The sequence below is a fragment of the Lasioglossum baleicum genome, chromosome 13, assembly GCF_051020765.1.
Source record: "Lasioglossum baleicum chromosome 13, iyLasBale1, whole genome shotgun sequence".
NCBI classification, from domain to species: domain Eukaryota; kingdom Metazoa; phylum Arthropoda; class Insecta; order Hymenoptera; family Halictidae; genus Lasioglossum; species Lasioglossum baleicum.
Genome location: NC_134941.1, coordinates 8,515,319 through 8,533,026, shown reverse-complemented (window position 1 = coordinate 8,533,026; position 17,708 = coordinate 8,515,319). Strand labels below are relative to the sequence as shown.

Here is a 17,708-nt window from a genome sequence, read left to right as displayed (position 1 = left end):
TTAATGTTTTCAGGAATCATACAAAAGTGTCTTCATATCTTCAACAATTTCAATAAATTGAAGATAACGTGTGGATCTTCTTAAATCGATTTAATGTTTTCAGGAATCATACAAAAGTGTCTTCATATCTTCAATAATTTCAATAAATTGAAGATAACGCGTGGATCTTCTTAAATCGATTTAATGTTTTCAGGAATCATACAAAAGTGTCTTCATATCTTCAACAATTTCAATAAATTGAAGATAACGTGTGGATCTTCTTAAATCGATTTAATGTTTTCAGGAATCATACAAAAGTGTCTTCATATCTTCAATAATTTCAATAAATTGAAGATAACGCGTGGATCTTCTTAAATCGATTTAATGTTTTGGCTGTTTTAAATTACATCCACCCATTTTTGTGAACCGCGCGAGTCGATCGAGTTAGTGCTTTTTATAATTAAAATATATCTATTGGACGGTGTAAAAAAGATTCTTAGCATAAGGGTGTAATATTCGATGTTTTCACGCAGTTTTCATAAAACGGTTTTAACGCCTCGCGTTTCTATGATGTCAAGAAGTTACAGGATTTTCAAGGGTTCCCGACATCGATTAATTGCTCAAATTTTCGCCATTAATTCGTACCGTTCCGGAATTACGTTGATGAAACTCTGCCGGCGTGTTCTGCGAGTAGACGGAAGAAATAGTGTTCTTTAAACGATCCTAATCTCGCAGAATTAGTGCAATCGATCTGCCATCCCAGGATAATCCGGATAAAATAACTCGTAAACATTCGGAGGGTCTGAAAACTTGAACTGTGGATGTTGAGATTAAACGTTTCATTGATCATGCAATTAAAATGAAATATTACTCCTCTTTCAAATAATTCTTGAATTTATTTTTTACAACTCTGTTACACTATTAATTCTACTATACAGCTGTGTAGAAAATGCTGAGGATTACTTTCAACACTTCAATATGTTTTCATTGTTCAAACATGAGCAACAAATTTACGAGAACAAGGCCACGAGTGAAACAACGGATATTTCTAATTATGTCCATTCGATTTATTCCAAGATAAATTTGATCGACTCCTGAAGTTTATAAAATTAATTATGGAGCACTCGTCAGGAGGTAATTATGAAAACGGCGAGGTAGAAACGAGAGATTTGCAAATCAGTCGTGGTAATCATCATCCAGCTATTACGGAGCATTACGGCTCATCGCCGTGCGAATTAACGTACGAGATATAACATTAGTTACGCATACGCGTTTTCTGATATGAATAATTGCACGCTTAATTGCATAAAATAATTCCCGAGGTCGTTATCGGCCGTCGTAAAATAGCATTACGCCGGTCCCAATCAATTGGCCGGTGTGGCATTGTTAACAGACGCGCGGCAGCCCGGAGTTTAATATTAATGAATGACGTTACGCTCCTCGAAATTAACAACCACCTCTCGCCTCCCTTCGTTCGCCGATAAAGCTATTATAGATACGTTGTTCTAATATACGACTATGAAAACACGCCGGAAAGAGAGCGGCCGGTTTAGGGATTACCGAAGATTTATGGAAACGATGATGTTGCTCCCGGTTATTATCAATTCGTTGCCGATACCCCGTAGAATCGCTCTAATAAAAATAACGAGTGATTCCCGATAGTGTTATAGACGCGTACACCACTCGTTAACGGTAATTAGATTGCGAATACCCATGCGTTTGCAGCGTGAATTGCAGTGCAGAACGTAAACGCGGTATAAACTGTCGCTGAAGTGTTGCACAATTAAATTAAAAGTGGCTGCCTTATACAAATGACATGATTGAATTAATTTAGGTTTTGTGCACTGAGAAAAAAATCCTGTCGAAACAAAAAAAATATATGTTGATTCAATAAAATGTACTATTGATTAGTGCCAATATCGTATGAACTTATTTTAATATTTAATACTATTGAATTTCAATAGCAAAACTCATTTCCGCCAATCATATAAGCGAATAGTTTGACCATCAATGTTTTCAAAAAAATAAGATATTGCCTCACACCCAATTCCAGTATAAATCAATACATTTCTCAAAATTTTTTTAACAACATATCTGAGTGAAGGAAAAAAAGAAATATTACGAATAATAATGTACGGTATTGAATCGAATAATATTTTCAATCATTTCATGATAGACAATTCAAATACATCACGATTTGCTTCTAAATTTCATACTATTGAAAAGAATACATTGATATTCATCGAAGTAAAAAAATTACAATAACACGCGTGTTATTGAAGTAACTACTTTTTTTCTCAGTGTGCGATGTTTATTATAGAGTTCACAAATAAAGTAATGTGTCTAATCATTTCCAATGGAATCATAATTTCAAAGATTAATGATCGAGCGAGAATGAATGATTTTGTGCAGTAACACATTCATTCGTAAATAAAATATTTTTTAAAATTATTTGCTTGTAGATTCTGTTATATTTTATTCATTCAATAAATTTTTAAAGATAACATCTTTCCGAGCATTGATGAATTAATGTGAAATCTCATTTAAAATCTATTTGCACCCCCGAGAAATTCACCCCCATAATATCTCACGTTCCAAGACGTTTGTCCCCGTTATCTGCGATCACCTCGGAGCAAATAGCTTGTAACACTTTATCCACAGAATTACATCCCCACAATCCCCTGGCATCGTTCAATTCGATTTATGATATCCGCAGCGCAAAAAATCGCGGCCATTTCGATCGGACAAACGATTAATATAGAGATACGATTCGGGAAAGTTCTTCCGCGAGATATATCGATGGTAAAAAGAAAGGCTATTATTGGAGAACTATCTGTATCGTTACAGTCGCTGACGAGAACCCGGCAGAGAGAGACTCTACAGAGCAGGCAAGAATCGAGAAGCTTCCCGCCGAGCGTGATCGCGTATGGATCCGGAGCAGAGGCGACGTCGGAAAATTCACAGGACGAAGAGAGGTCCTTCTTCGACAGACCACCACCACCCCCGCCGCCGTTGCCACCTCCACCATCGCAGCAATCGCAATCGCAGATCGAGCAGGGCATCGATGGACTGGTCAAGGACGAAGAGGACGGCGCCAAAGTCGCGGATCTGCTCGAACCCGCGGCTGAGAGGGAGACGTCCCAGGAATTGATGAGGTAAGTCTTCATTGTATACCTAAATCACATAGTGATAAACTATAATTTATTAAATAATTGATAGGGTTACCAAAATTACCCCCAATAATTTTATAAATACAATTTATTTGAAAGAGACGAAACTGCCGAATATTAACTTATATCATTCTCACTGTATTTTGTCAAGGTGTTGAGGAATACGTCCAGAAATTATAAATATTGAGTTGGAAAGAAAGTTCGTAGCGTTTTCAAATTAAGAATCGGAAATAGAATTATAGTATTTGTTCATATGTTTATTCAATAACACGAGAAGTTACCTCGAAAATGGCAAAAAGTAATAGAACAGAATGGAAAATACGTTATTAGATAAATCTCTATGAACAAATATCTGAATTTTTGTTTTCAATTTTAATTTACAGTATTTTCACAAGTTCCCATTTTCGAGCAGTGACTTAATTGAACTGTCCCATCTGTTTTCGAAATATCCAAAGAACATGTAACACGAGTGAGAAACCAATTGTTAAATAAAAAATAACTCGGCTAATAAATGTGGTAGTTTATTAAGAAGCTCCATGGAAAGTTTTAAAAATGAAGAAGAATTCTCATCAAGCTGAGAAAGAAATTATATCGTCACTATTTAAGTTAGGAAAACTTGTGCAGTAGTATAATTCGCTGTGCCAGCATAATGATTATACATCGAAAGTGTCGCCGATGAACACAGGATTTTAATTGAGTTTTGTTGCTGTAGGCTAGCGGTGGTGAGACCTGAAAGGACGACGATCGATGGGCAGAGCAGAAGAGTTCGTCACATGCCGAGGGACCATTATATTTCAAGGTGAGAGTCGATCCTCGTTTCTCTCACTTTCGCATTAATTACACTGTAACGTCACAGTGAATCCTTTGTATGCAGAAATATTCGTCCTCATTATCCAACATTCCTCGCGATTCTTAAAAAGAGGAAAATAAAAACAAACACTCGACACGAATCATGTCACCAATTTCTTTAAACAATATTAGTGAAGCTTCAATTACTTCTTTAAGTTTTTTCTTTAATTACATTCTAGAAAGAAAGTGAATATTAATAGAAGAATCAAGAAACTTATGGTAGGAAAGATTATATATAAATCAGAACAGTATTTTATAAAATTATCCAAAAATTGCTCGATATAATTCGATAACAACTGGCGAATTCAGACACCGGATTTAATAAAAAGAAGACAGTGATTCCACTAATAAATGCAGTCGTCTCAGACGCCAAATTTGTAACAGGAATCTGATTAGCCGCTTCAGGATTATTCGATTAGACATCCTGAAATTCGAGTGTATATCATGACTCGACGTCAGAGTGGATAATAAAAGTCTGACGTCGAGTGCGGAGTGTCATGATCTATAACGAGAAGGAGATTACAGAACAACGAGTTGGAGCAGGTCGAGGTACGACACTTCCATGGGCGAGGGCACGAGAGGACAGCAAGACGAGGGGGTGACACTTAGGAGGGATGCATCTGGACCCACGAGGATCCCACCGAACACCATAGACCGGATATTCGACAACAGTAATAGGCGACAGTACGGCATGGGAATTGTCGGCAGATTCTTCGGGTGAGTCCAATTTTTCATTTTCTTTACCAATATCTACCTCGTGAATACAATAACAAATATCTTCATTTGCTGTTCATAATTTCCTAGACGAAAAATTAATAATTAGTTAATGGTGTTTTCGTAAATCCACACAAAATAACGATGTTCAAGTACTAAATTTCAAGTTTTAATTTCGAAGAGAGATTAAGCTGGAGGGACCATAAATATCTGGAAATTTATTAGCCTGGCAGACGGCGGAAGGTTTGCCCTTGATAATGAACTTTGTTCGAAGTCGATAGCTCGACTCGTTCTCGAGATATAACAATACAAACTTGAGGTGTAAATTGTTCGCGGCGGCCAAATAGCAAGAAGGCGCCCTAACCTACCTCACTCGGGAATTGCGTAAGCGGGGTCGGTGGTGGGGGTAAGTCACTTTCTGTTACTGACCAGCACGCGCCTTCGACCAGGCGGGGAAATTGAGGGGAGTACAGTTACCCCCTCTCTGGCATTACCGGATTAGTCACGTGACATCGTGACACATGTACGACAGAGACGAACGCGTCACGTGCTCATGGCGGGAGCGTGGGGAAGCTTGTCGCCGGGAAATGGCGGACTAGAATCGTGGAAGGGGAAGGGTAGAGTGGGGGACAAATCTTAATCTGGTCTTTGACGATATTTCACTAACAAGGTACGCGTGAGAGGCTCGCTATAAACAACCATATCTCTTGAACGATTCGAGATATCGGAATGAAACAAAATGCACCTTAAACTACAGACTTCCCACCCTCTATCGACGTGAATTGTCCTGCAAAATCGTTAACGCTTCCGGAGTAATAAATCCTTAAACTTTTAATAATTAAAATACACATTTTCCGAATTTTCATGAAAACAATTTTTTAGACGTACAAACACGTACAAATTTGTTATGCCAGTGAAGCAAATATCTGTTTCATGCAGTTTTCGATATTTTTTTATTGAAATAATATGAGGCGGAAAATAACTGGTACTATTTATTTAATGAATTGATTTACATTTAGATGTGTAAATTTTCTTTGAAATCGCAATACTCCATATCCGCAGCAATATTGGCTGAATTTGTTATTAAAAATCGCAGTCGGACTTGTTAAATATTACGGCGAAAGAATTGCCGATCGCGCGTGTTGCTATCGAGTTTTTTCATCTGTGTTTTCACGCAGGCATCGGAGTATTAATATTACGGAACCGTAAATAGCTGGAGGCAAACAACGAAGAATAACGGGGAAATCGTATCAGTTTGTTTGGACACGTACATACGTTTATTAGATACTGAGCAATCATTCTGCATTGTTACGATCGTTGTTCCGCATCGATGAAGGAATCGATTCCGGAACGGTCAGTAAATGAATTTCCATACGAATAATTCTATTCGACGAATGTTTTTACCCGTGGCTCGTCAAAACTCCGGTCCGTTTACAATTTGTCACAGCCGTGACACTGAATCGGGCAGCAATCCACACTGCGAAACAAAAAAATTCTGCGAACGAACAATGAACGTGCCCGGACTGTGAACGGCGCACTCTCCACGCCTAACTACGGAAGGAAATAGCGCGCAATCATTGCGCGACGATCGATATTTTCGAACAAAAAATCTGGTCATTGTTCGATAAATAAACTAGTTTCTATTAGAAGTCAAACTTCAAAGCCGCCCGATATATTCAACGCGGAAAAAGATACTGCATCGGAAACCAATATCGAATTTTCCGAAATTCCAGGCTTCGTTCGATAAATAAATTATTGGCTACGCCGATCAATGATCCTTCATTTTGTTAATAAACTGTGTTTCAATTCGGAGCATTGTTCGGCATTTTCCGCTCTGAAAGATGTAATAGATTTTATAAAAGGCGATTTCCAACAAAGACTTTTTCGCTATTTTAGGAATTCACATTTTTATCATTCTGAAAATTAATATTCTCAGCTTCCAACTTCGAAATAATGTCACAGCTGGTTCGAAAAGACACTATTTCGATTATGTACATTAATTTTGAGCAACTTGAATTTTTCAGTTGTCGTTCTTCGAATTTTTATCCCTCATTCATAACTTCTGCTAAATGTCAGAAGTGAAGATTATGACGCGGAACTTTCTGAAAGAGAGCTGATATTTTAAAAATGTCAAGTGCAACATAATCATCGATCGCGGAAGCCGACAAACTTATATCGTTGGAAAATGTTCTCGAGTTAGTAACACTTAGAAGTTACAAAATATATTTTGTGTAAAATGTTTCGTGACGCAGAAATAAAATTCTATAAAAAGAAAATGAGATGTACGTGTGATATATTGTTGATCCATTTTATTTACTGTGATTGCAGGAGGTCATTTCGGAAGAGCGTGTCTCAAAAGCCAGACGTCAGAAAGCAATTGGATGACTTCGAGGATCATCGGCCGTATTTCACGTATTGGATAACCACCGTTCAAGTGCTCATTTTGATAATATCATTAGCGTGTTATGGCTTCGGGCCGGTCGGCATGGATCTTAGTCACAGATCGGGACTGGTGAGTCCCAATAATTTTCTTTATTCGAAATTGTTCAAAAAATTCAATCGAGAATTAAATTCTAGTTAATACAATCATAAATAGACTTATCTAAGACAGGGAAGACATTTTTATACATGTCCGTTTTGTTCGCAAAATTATTTAAACAGTTACAGTCCGTTCAAGAATGAAATTTAAATAGAATTGCTTAAATCAAAGAGTACAAATTTCCTGAATGTCAGGCTGAAAAAAAAGACATTTTTCTACATGTCTCTTTGTTCCCCAAAATTATTGAAACAGTTATAGTCCGTTCAAGAATTAAATTGTAGTTAATACAATCATGAATAGAATTACTTAAATCAAAGAGTCCTTTCCTGAATGTGAGGCTGAAGAAAAAAAGGCATTTTTCTACATGTCTCGTTGTTCCTCAAAATTATTGAAACAGTTATAGTCCGTTCAAGAATTAAATTGTAGTTAATTCAATCATAAATAGAATTACTTAAATCAAAGAGTCTAAATTTCCCGAGTGTGAGGCTGAAGGAAAAAAGACATTTTTTTACATGTCTCTTTGTTTCTCAAAATTATTGAAACAGTTATAGTCCGTTCAAGAATTAAATTGTAGTTAATACAATCATGAATAGAATTACTTAAATCAAAGAGTCCTTTCCTGAATGTGAGGCTGAAGGAAAAAAGACATTTTCCTACATGTCCCTCATTCAGAAGTTACAGTCCAGCTAAAAATTTGTAATTAATACAACCGTACATAAATTTAATTAAAACAGACAGACCCTTGGAGAGACGATTGGATAATAATTTTGTGGTTGACGTTGCAGGTCCTGGTGACAAGCCTGTCGTTGCAGCAAGTGGACTACCAGGAACCAGCGAATTTCTGGTTTGGTCCTAGGGCGGCGGATCTGATCCACCTGGGTGCGAAGTTCGCGCCGTGCATGCGTCGCGACATTAAAATCCTGAAGGAGATCGACGTCTGGCGGGAAAGAGAGCGCGACACCGCCTGCTGCATCCGTAACGACGACTCAGGCTGCGTGCAATCCAGCAAAGCAGACTGCTCTGTGAGTTCTCATCCTGTTTTCCCAACGCACATGCATTATAAAATAGTTTACCGTATCATTCCGCGCGCTGTGTCGGTCGTATAATTATAATATGATCTTCTCCTTTGCGAACCAACTGGTCCGGGGATTGAGATCTACTGCTACGGTAAATTTCACTAAAACTTATCAACATTGTTCAGAATTGTGCACCTGGGATCTGCATGCATATTATTTCAGAAAAACTTTTCTCTTTCACAGCTTAGAATTAAATAATAGATTAAAATCATCAAAGCTTGTATGCACCTGAGATCTGTTCATTCTTTTATACATATTTCAATGAAGTGACGTTCTATAGAAATCCTGTGTTAGAAACTGTATTTAATTCAACTTATTTTTGTATTTATTTTTTTTTTTAATGAACTGTTTCATGCACTCTAAATGCATGGACCTCTTGCAACGATATGATCATGCACTGGATACACTTGCTGTCAAAATTATTATCAGACTGCGGATCTTTGTCCAAAATAAAACCTGTTTGGATCGATTGCAAGACACAGAATTCTTCTATGGATTATCTTGTTAAGGTGAAACTAATACACTGGTGGCGTTAAATCTTTTGAATTCCTCCATTGTTTTAAATTGTACGTACCCATTTTTGTCATAAATGCATAAAATCCGCAGTCTAATTATTATTTCCCAACAGTACAACAATTGCATGAAGATATTACTTCCACTGTTGCTATCAGTTCTCCATATAATATTTTCTTAATAAATTGTTTTTCATCTTGCCACTGTTTCCTTACAATGAATGAGACGATCAACGTGTCGAGCAAATACTATGACATAGTTGCCATTAATTTTTGTCTCCGGCTGACTGACACACTGAATGTCACTTGAAATTTCAGAACACGATATCGACCTGGAAAAAGTGGGGACCTGGAGACAGCGGACCTGGTGGACGGATAAGCGGATCAGTTTGCGGATTGGATCCAAAGTTTTGCGACGCGCCGGCAAGCATAGCGCCGTACGAATGGCCGGACGACATCACTAAATGGCCCATCTGCCGAAAGACTAATCCGTTCAACCAACGGTTTAGGTAAATTCGTTATCCCTCAATACTTCCCTGCTTCGTCTCACGCCGCTATCATTTTCCCCTATGTTTCCTTACTGTATCAACTCCTCTGCAACCCAGTCAAAAACTGTCCGAACGTCACTCCCGTAAACGTGTGGTTCATGTCAATACTCGTCTACAATCATTAAATCATTTACAATGTGAATTCAAACCTCTCTACGAGGACGGGAAAATTTTTTACACGACTACAACCACCACAGATTTAAAGATTGAATCTTCTCCTTCAAAATGACGAATCGAAAATCGCTTCATGATCTTTTTTAACCGTTCCATGGATTTTTAAAGAGTAGACGGTAAATACGAATCCTAAAAATCCTATGCTCCTTTTCTTCCTTCTCACATGATTCACATGTATCGTAGAAAATAAGCTCACAAGAGGCTTCGAAAGTAGAGACTTTACGCTTTAAAATGAGCCTGGGTTGATTGTTTTACGATTATTTTTCACGAAGTTATAATTGTTTAAATATCAGCCATGTTTGGCAAAGCTTAAAATTGTCCAATGACTTAAGGACGTTGATGTATTGTTTGAATATTTTACATATTCATAATTTTCGAGGTACGAACAATTGGTGAACAGTTAAAATCGGGGAAACTCGTTTGCGCTGTCCAACAGTAGAAACGGAAGCCAGAGAGGCACCGGAAGCTTCCCCGTGGGCAAGTACAAGCACAAAATGGCGGAGCACATGGTCTGCGAGGTGATCGGGCATCCATGCTGCATCGGTATCCACGGGATGTGTCGAATCACCACGAAAGAATACTGCGACTTCGTGCACGGTTACTTCCACGAGGAGGCGTCCCTCTGTTCCCAGGTCGAGTGTTTGCACGACGTTTGCGGCATGATCCCCTTTCTCCATCCCGAGTGGCCGGATCAGTTCTACAGGCTCTTCACCACCATGTTCTTACATGCCGGGTAAGTTTCGTCCGCTAGAAAAATGAATCAGCCACAAGTTTACATTTTATTCTTCAGTTTTCTACGTGAAAATCATTATTAGCGTCACTATGATGTAAAGATGTTCTGGGCGTCCCTATCATGTAAGACACTTTATTGACACGTTGTGACCGACTCTGTTCACAGAATTCTCCATCTATCCATCACGCTATTGGTTCAGTACTTCCTCATGCGAGACTTGGAGAAGCTTACAGGATCGCTTCGCATTGCTTTGATCTATTTCATCGGGGCTCTGGCTGGAAACCTGGCCAGTGCGATATTCGTACCTTACAGGGCGGAGGTGAGTTGTAAATTTCAATTTTCCTACTCCACTCGTGTCAGTCCGAGACTCCGAAAATTATTCAAAACCATATAGACATAAAAATGAAAATTTGTAGCCTATGTATAAAAAAGTTCTCGTTCTTCGACACTGTATCAAAATCCAGTTTTATTAAGCTTAATACGATCCACAAATATTTATCAACTGGACCATTTCCTTCTGAATGCTTTATTCCTCTACAAGCAAGACGAAGTCAAGAACAATTTTATTTTATCATATGTGTGACAATTTTACTAGTTGGAAAATGATGGACAGGAATTCATTATCCATTTTTCATTAACAAAATTATTGCCACTAAATAAGAACCTGTGAAACACATTTTCTTCGAAAAAACAATGATTTAATCGTTCTACATTCTCCACTGAATAACAAGTACCATTGTTCAGTTGAATGATGGCCACAAAATGAAAACAGTGTACGTACATCTCGTTTAACCAAATGGTTCAGAAAAAACTACATGTGGAGCACATTCCCATCCAAAAACCAGCCTACACGTTTAATTTCGACTCGTATTAACCGAACAACTTAATTACCCTGCATACTGCAGCGAGCAAAAAGTACCGTTGTCCATTTTTCGTAAACATGGATGCCAGCCATGAAAAAAGTAGAACACATTCCCTTCCAAAAGAAAAACAGCCCACGTCTCATTTAACCGAACGGTTTAATTTTCCTCATTTTCACCGAATGATTTAATTATCATGTCTACTCCCCAGTGATCAAAAAATACCATTGGCCATTTTTGGTGTGTACACAAGAGCCGGGGGTCGTTCGTCCGAAATTCTAATTTGCTGATCTGTCTGTAATTGGCGGGGCCCCATCGGCACGGTTTTATTAGCCGTTGCGAAGCGCGGCGCGGCGCGGCGTATCCGCCGCCGCGAAGTTTTAATTGAATAATCTCACGGCGCGTTTAATGGAGCATTTCATTGTGTATCGTCGATTTAATCGACTCTTTGACCCGGTCGGCGGCGCACGGCGTAATTGCTCAGGGACCACGTTGCTACGCCCTGTGACTCATATCCACGGGAAATGGTAACGGTATTACAATCGTTCGTTTTACGGGAGCCGTTCCCGCACTCCCGACGTCTTATCGCCCAATAGTTTACCCGTTAACACCCCGGTGAACTCGCAGTTGTACGTCAATTCCATTCCGTCCTCGCTATTTCCGAGTGCACTGCAGCGGAGGAACTGCACAGCCCTGGGCGAATTAAAGCGGCAGAGGAAAGTGTCATTGTCGAGCAAGCTAATACAGTTGAATTCGTCTTAATTAGACCGGCCGAAGGATCTTCCTGCCCCGAGGAATGATCACTCTAAACTATACGCCCTGAACATTAATTATACTATTCGCGCTGCCTGATTACGCTCCGGCGAATTTTGAGCCTGGTCACGTTCCGGTACCGCGTGATCGTTTATATTACTATAGCAGCGATTTGGGAACTGGTATAGAAAATTACCTGTCGGTTGTGGTGATCTTAGCACCTCAGAAAATGTAAATGTAATGGTATCCAACTGCATCCGTTCGAGGAGTCTCTACATTTTTATTTTAAAACGTTCTTGGATAATATCAATAGGCTACTAATTGTTATTAGTTTTAGCAAATGTTTATGCAATTTCCAATCTTTGTAGACGAATTTTAAGAAGTGGGATAAGATAGAATCTTATTTTAAGGTTAGGTCTAGCTATTATACTACAGACCTGTTGCAAGAAGTGCATTTTTAATAAATCTTCTAGCATTTTCACTGTTCTATGTTGTTCCTGCTCATTGTAAGATCCATGGTGTAGTTATAATGATTTTATATATGTTTTATGTTATTGGTAGTCGCGTAACCCGAAGGAATACCTGGCGAACTACCCAGTGTACTAAATTCCGAACACGTTCAATGATTTTGTCGGCTCCTGTTATGGTAATCGGTCTCCCCGGGACGCGGAGTTACTTCGTCTCAATCATGGCAGCCATTACTGTACGCGCAACACTCGTATAACGACGTAGTTCCTCGTAATTGTCGTGTTACGCGAATTTGTGTTGTGCCACACTCGGAGCTAACGATACTGCTGTACGCAAAATTTCCATGATACGCGTAATATATCTTGATAGCAATAGATTTCGCAATAAATTAACATAAATCTAATATAAATACTTTTTGCATTAATTTCACTCTACAGAAGCCACGTAGAGGTTCATTTCTTTTCTTAACGATCGTAATGAGCTGGAAATAATACAACAGTATTTTTAAATTCCTCAAATTTGTTCACTGTTTTGCATTTGATCTACTCATTTGTTTATGAATGCATAACATCCGCAGTTTCATTATAACAATCGTGATAAACTGCAAATACTACAACAGTATTTTTAAATTCGTCAAACTTGTTCACTGTTTCGCATTTGATCATTTGTTTATAAATGTATAAAAAATCCGCAGTTTTACTATACTAATCACGGAACCACTTGCCAACTTCCAGGTGGGTCCAGCAGGCGCGCACTTCGCCCTCCTGGCGACGCTGATCGTCGAAGTGCTGCACTGCTGGCCGATGCTGAAGCACCCTCGCCGAGCGCTCTCCAAGCTGATCTTCATCCTGCTGTCTCTGCTGGTGCTGGGCATTCTGCCGTGGGTGGACAACTACGCGCACCTGTTCGGCTTCATCTTCGGGTTCCTGGCAGCGTACGCATTGATGCCTTTCATCTCGTTCGGCCACTACGACCGTCGCCGTAAGATCTGGCTGATCTGGGCCTGCATGATCCTGATCGTGGTGTTATTCACGCTGCTTCTGGCATTGTTCTACAACGTGCCGGTGTACGAGTGCGAGGTGTGCAAGCTGTTCAACTGCATCCCGTTCACTCGGGACTTCTGCGCCTCCCAGAACATCAACTTCAAGCGCGAGGAGCCCGTATGACACACGGGGCCGTGCTTCGAAGTCGAATTCGAAACATCATCATCGTCATCGTCCCTCGGTAATACGGACTGTTCCCGGTGGCAGCTGGTTGTCCTGACGCTGCTGTGGGATCCTGGGAAGCTGTCTCGCGACCGTGATCTATCGAGGATCAGTTCAGCCACCTGGTGAATTAACGGGGGATTCCACTTGGCCGATCGGCAACGAACCTGAAAGAGATACACGTGTTCGTCGCCACGGACGAACGACACTGCCTTAAACTTAATAAAACCATCCGTCCGGGGGCCTAGAGACTCCCCGCGATCCTCTTCTTCTTCTTCTTCAGCCGTGGCCCCCGGCGGAGTGTACATATTAGAAACACGCGCCTTTAAATAAGCGACAGATCCTGTTCAGGATCCATGAACGATCGATCCCCGGGCATTTTGCTCGGGGATCTACGGAGAGACCCCACGTTGATCGAATGGACGAGGCTACCGGGGTCTCTCGATGTGTACATAGCGAAAGCCGACGACTCTTGTTACATACGATATACATAGGGACGACCTTGATTACCTTTTAAGTTGAACGAGGCGAGGGAAAGTTAGAGCGTGAGAACAACAGGTGAGAGAGAGAGAGAGAGAGAGAGAAAAGTGTGCGCACGTGTGTGTCAAAAGCACCCCGCAAACCTCCGACGCCGGAACTATCTGTGATGGGCCGCGCGGTTGTCTTCGAGAATATTTTTCATAAGCCACGCGCTGAACGGCTGTCAACATCCAGGGAGGATCCCATTAATCCCACCGGTCACCGCGGAATCGCATGAGCTTAATTTTAAGGTCGAGGGTGATAAACGAATGAGGAGGGGGCGGAGGGGAGAACGAGGAGGTTCGAGCGAACGGTTCATAAACGGAGGAGGACGACGGAAAGTGTTAACGATAAGTATCCGGTGAAACGAATCAATTTTTTATAAACGAGAGTGTGAGAGAAAGAGAGAGTGAGAGAGAGAGAAAGATCGACGGGAGCGATATCAGGACAATTAATCAATTTCCACCCTGTACATAATTGTAGACGCGAGCAGGAGGATCGATGTTCATGGGGGGGATGGACCGAGGTGTGGTTTGAATCGTGGTTCACTTGTGGCAAATGGATTGGTGGCGTGGCGAGAGACTAACGGAACGGCGTGTTCGTGAACGTGTATTTTATTATGACGAGTATGCGAGAGGATGCTTCTTGGTGGAGGAGTCGTGATTCAGTTGCTTTGGCGTGTCGTGGCGAGTTTGGGGAGCGTGTTCCATGTTGCACGAGGATCGAGATCTAGCGGATTTTAGGTTCGTAATATATTTATATTATTTCGTCTTGGTTTTATGATTTGAAAATAAGGGTTGTGGATTGTGAAAAATGCGAATTTCTGCAAAGAAATTCACGTTCCTTGATTTACAGTCTGGTTTTGATCAATTGAATATAAAATGGCTTGGACTGAAAATTAAATGGTAAAGGATTCTTTAGTTTATAATTTTTGTATGCATCGAGTTAATTATTGCATATATTTCACCTATTTGTAATGCTATGTGTTGACTCGCGTGAATTATTCTTAAGAGCATGCTATCAATTCGGAATGATTGCTCCCGAGAGTTGAACTTTCAATACGTGGATGAAGTATTTTTTTATCTCGTTGCGACATACCATGCTCTGCGAGGATTTCGATGTGAATCGAGCGAACGTGTCTCTTAATGAGCTGTTGGTGGGTTTGGTAATCACATGACGTTCTGATTAAGGTTTAGCAGTGTTTCATGTTCTTTGTATAGCTGTATTTTGAACGAGAGCTGTGGTAACACAATTCTTTCTTCAGAGATGTATTTAACAAAAATCGCCTTCCTCTTGCAGTACTTTTATGGCTACTGTTTTAAGCGCCAGTGAGTTGAATACAATTTTCTTTTTATACCAATGTTTGTGATGAACTGAAAGCTCTAATTTCAAAATGATTACCAAGCTTGGCAACAATTTCGTTCATTAAGAGCATTGTGTACAGGGTGTATAATAAGTAATAGTCATCCGTTCTAGGGGTAAATCTACACCTCTGGATCGGTGAACATTTGTAAGAGAAACTTGCAACTTGTTTTTTACATCAACACCTACGACGAACTTTTTATACACCCCGTACGTTGAGAGAACGTGCTTTTCGTTTGCGTTCGTGTGTGCTATGAGTCTTTCAGTATATTTACGAATAACTACTTAATTTTTACAATAGCCTCAGTATCAAAAAATCTATAATACAAAACAAAGCTTTGCTGATTTTAAGGTTTCGCGATGCCTAGAAAACTAAAACAATATCTCGATGATTTTACCAAAAATTTTATCATATCTTGCAATTACAATTTAAAAACCTCCAACTCTTTATTATGAAGAACCTAGCTGAAATTGTTGTAGACGATTAGTGAAGTATTAATTTTGCCAGATTGAAGTTGAACTATTTTATTTATAACATTGCGAAGCCTTAAGGGATTTATTTATAATTCAAAGTATTATAGACTAACGCTGTGTTATAAGGCAGCAACTTGAAACAATCTGAAATTCGTTGCATTGATTACACTATGTTGTTCATAAATGTGAAGGCATGGTTTTCTATCCTCGTACGTGTTGAGCATGCCACGATACGTCGATTTTCAATAAGAATTTATAACTCTTTGTGATTGTACCCGGTGATCATTATTAATTGGAGCAACGCGTCGTTAATCTTATAATCTAAATGCACATTAACGGAGCATTATAGTGGGTCTATATAACGATGATTAACAATTATCAAGTATCTAATCGGAAAAGCAATTTTTATACAATTCCTCTTTGTATTCGACGCCTAATATCTAAAATTACAAAATTTATTGGAAAAGTATTTATATACATATACCGTTCATTTTTGTCCTTCAACGCATCGTGAGAAGATGAGACAGCAAAATTGGTGCAATAAACGTATACATTTTTACCTAGGTGTGCGTAAGGTATATAAATAATCGAGGAGAACATTTAATTTTAATATACTCGTATACATGTACTAAGAAAGATCGATGATTTTTCGTATTTTTATTGGTCATTGACTTTCTCTACGTAAAATTAATCTCTTGGCGAGCACAACAGTTACGATAATCGAAAACCATGCTCGGTGAAAACGGAAACTAATTCGTGAAATCTTTAAATTCGTTTAAACAATTTCTGTCGACAAAGGAAATCGTTGCTTTTTGTCATTTGTCTGACGATGATGCGCACAATATCCCACCACGTATTAACGATCACTAGATTGCGGATTTTGTGCATTTATAAAATTCAAATATCGCATTATTTTCATCTTTTTGCAATTATTAAAAAAAGATCTATATAGGTCCTGCAGCTTGAAGATAGCGCAGACAATTTTGCATTAAAATCCGCATTCTAATAATTAAGATCCACATGTTTCTGTGTGGAGAACCGACAGTATAAAACGATTGAGCGATAATTAGAAGGCAGATCATGTGACAAGGGAAACCATCATTTCTTTTCTACCGATTCATCTTGATTTCTTGGATGAAAATTGCTTAAATTTTAATTCCTAGCCTTATAATACTTTATCGAGCTTTGAAAAACATTTTTATATTCTCTCGATCAGTATTGAACATTTAAATTCACTAACTTCAGATTAATGTTTGTATAATTTATTTTCTCCAGAACTTTGCTGAGACAGTTTATAAAAATATTATCAAGTTAGGTACCAACAAATGTACAATGCTTAACGAACTGTCTTCAGTATCCAAGAATCAAGAAATCGTCGGAAAGCTGAGCAAAATTCGTCACTATTTGTCATTGTTTCCGCTGATTTATAACATTAGAACTACCGAAAATCTTAGATTTTTAAAGAAGTACAGATTAATAACTTCGTTGACTTATTGCGTAAAAAAATCATTCCGGATCTTTTAATAAATCAGAAAGATTTCTTAATTAAATAGACTAAATGTTTCGGTGGCGCTCCGGTGTTAATTAACATTCCATTATCGCTTTCTGGTTTCGATATGCAGTATTATTGCGGTGTCACCTCGTTCTAGGCGCCTCTATAATCACATTAATTAAATAATGCATTGAAAAGAATGAATTAATTCGTCATCCTTGAACAACAGGTCAATCTACCGAACTTCGAAGATTTTTATAAAGCATAAAGATTGAATGAAA

General features: G+C 39.0%; 1 protein-coding gene across 5 annotated transcripts in view; it reads left to right on the top strand.

The window, feature by feature from the left end:
* Rho-5 (rhomboid-5) overlaps positions 1–14,158 on the top strand; it is a 330,384-nt gene extending 316,226 nt beyond the window's left edge. For 2 of the 5 annotated variants that reach the window (XM_076436081.1, XM_076436082.1), the window contains 10 exons: positions 2,827–3,134; positions 3,862–3,948; positions 4,524–4,715; positions 7,041–7,224; positions 8,037–8,271; positions 8,390–8,418; positions 9,158–9,348; positions 9,998–10,294; positions 10,460–10,613; positions 13,110–14,158. In XM_076436081.1, coding sequence (XP_076292196.1) covers positions 2,827–3,134; positions 3,862–3,948; positions 4,524–4,715; positions 7,041–7,224; positions 8,037–8,271; positions 8,390–8,418; positions 9,158–9,348; positions 9,998–10,294; positions 10,460–10,613; positions 13,110–13,541 — 2,109 coding nt within the window. In that variant the 3' untranslated portion in view covers positions 13,542–14,158. Of the gene's footprint in view, positions 1–2,826; positions 3,135–3,861; positions 3,949–4,523; positions 4,716–7,040; positions 7,225–8,036; positions 8,274–8,389; positions 8,419–9,157; positions 9,349–9,997; positions 10,295–10,459; positions 10,614–13,109 lie in introns of all 5 variants that reach the window. The other 3 variants (XM_076436084.1, XM_076436083.1, XM_076436085.1) reach the window with 3 other exon arrangements.
* Positions 14,159–17,708: the final 3,550 nt, after the last annotated feature.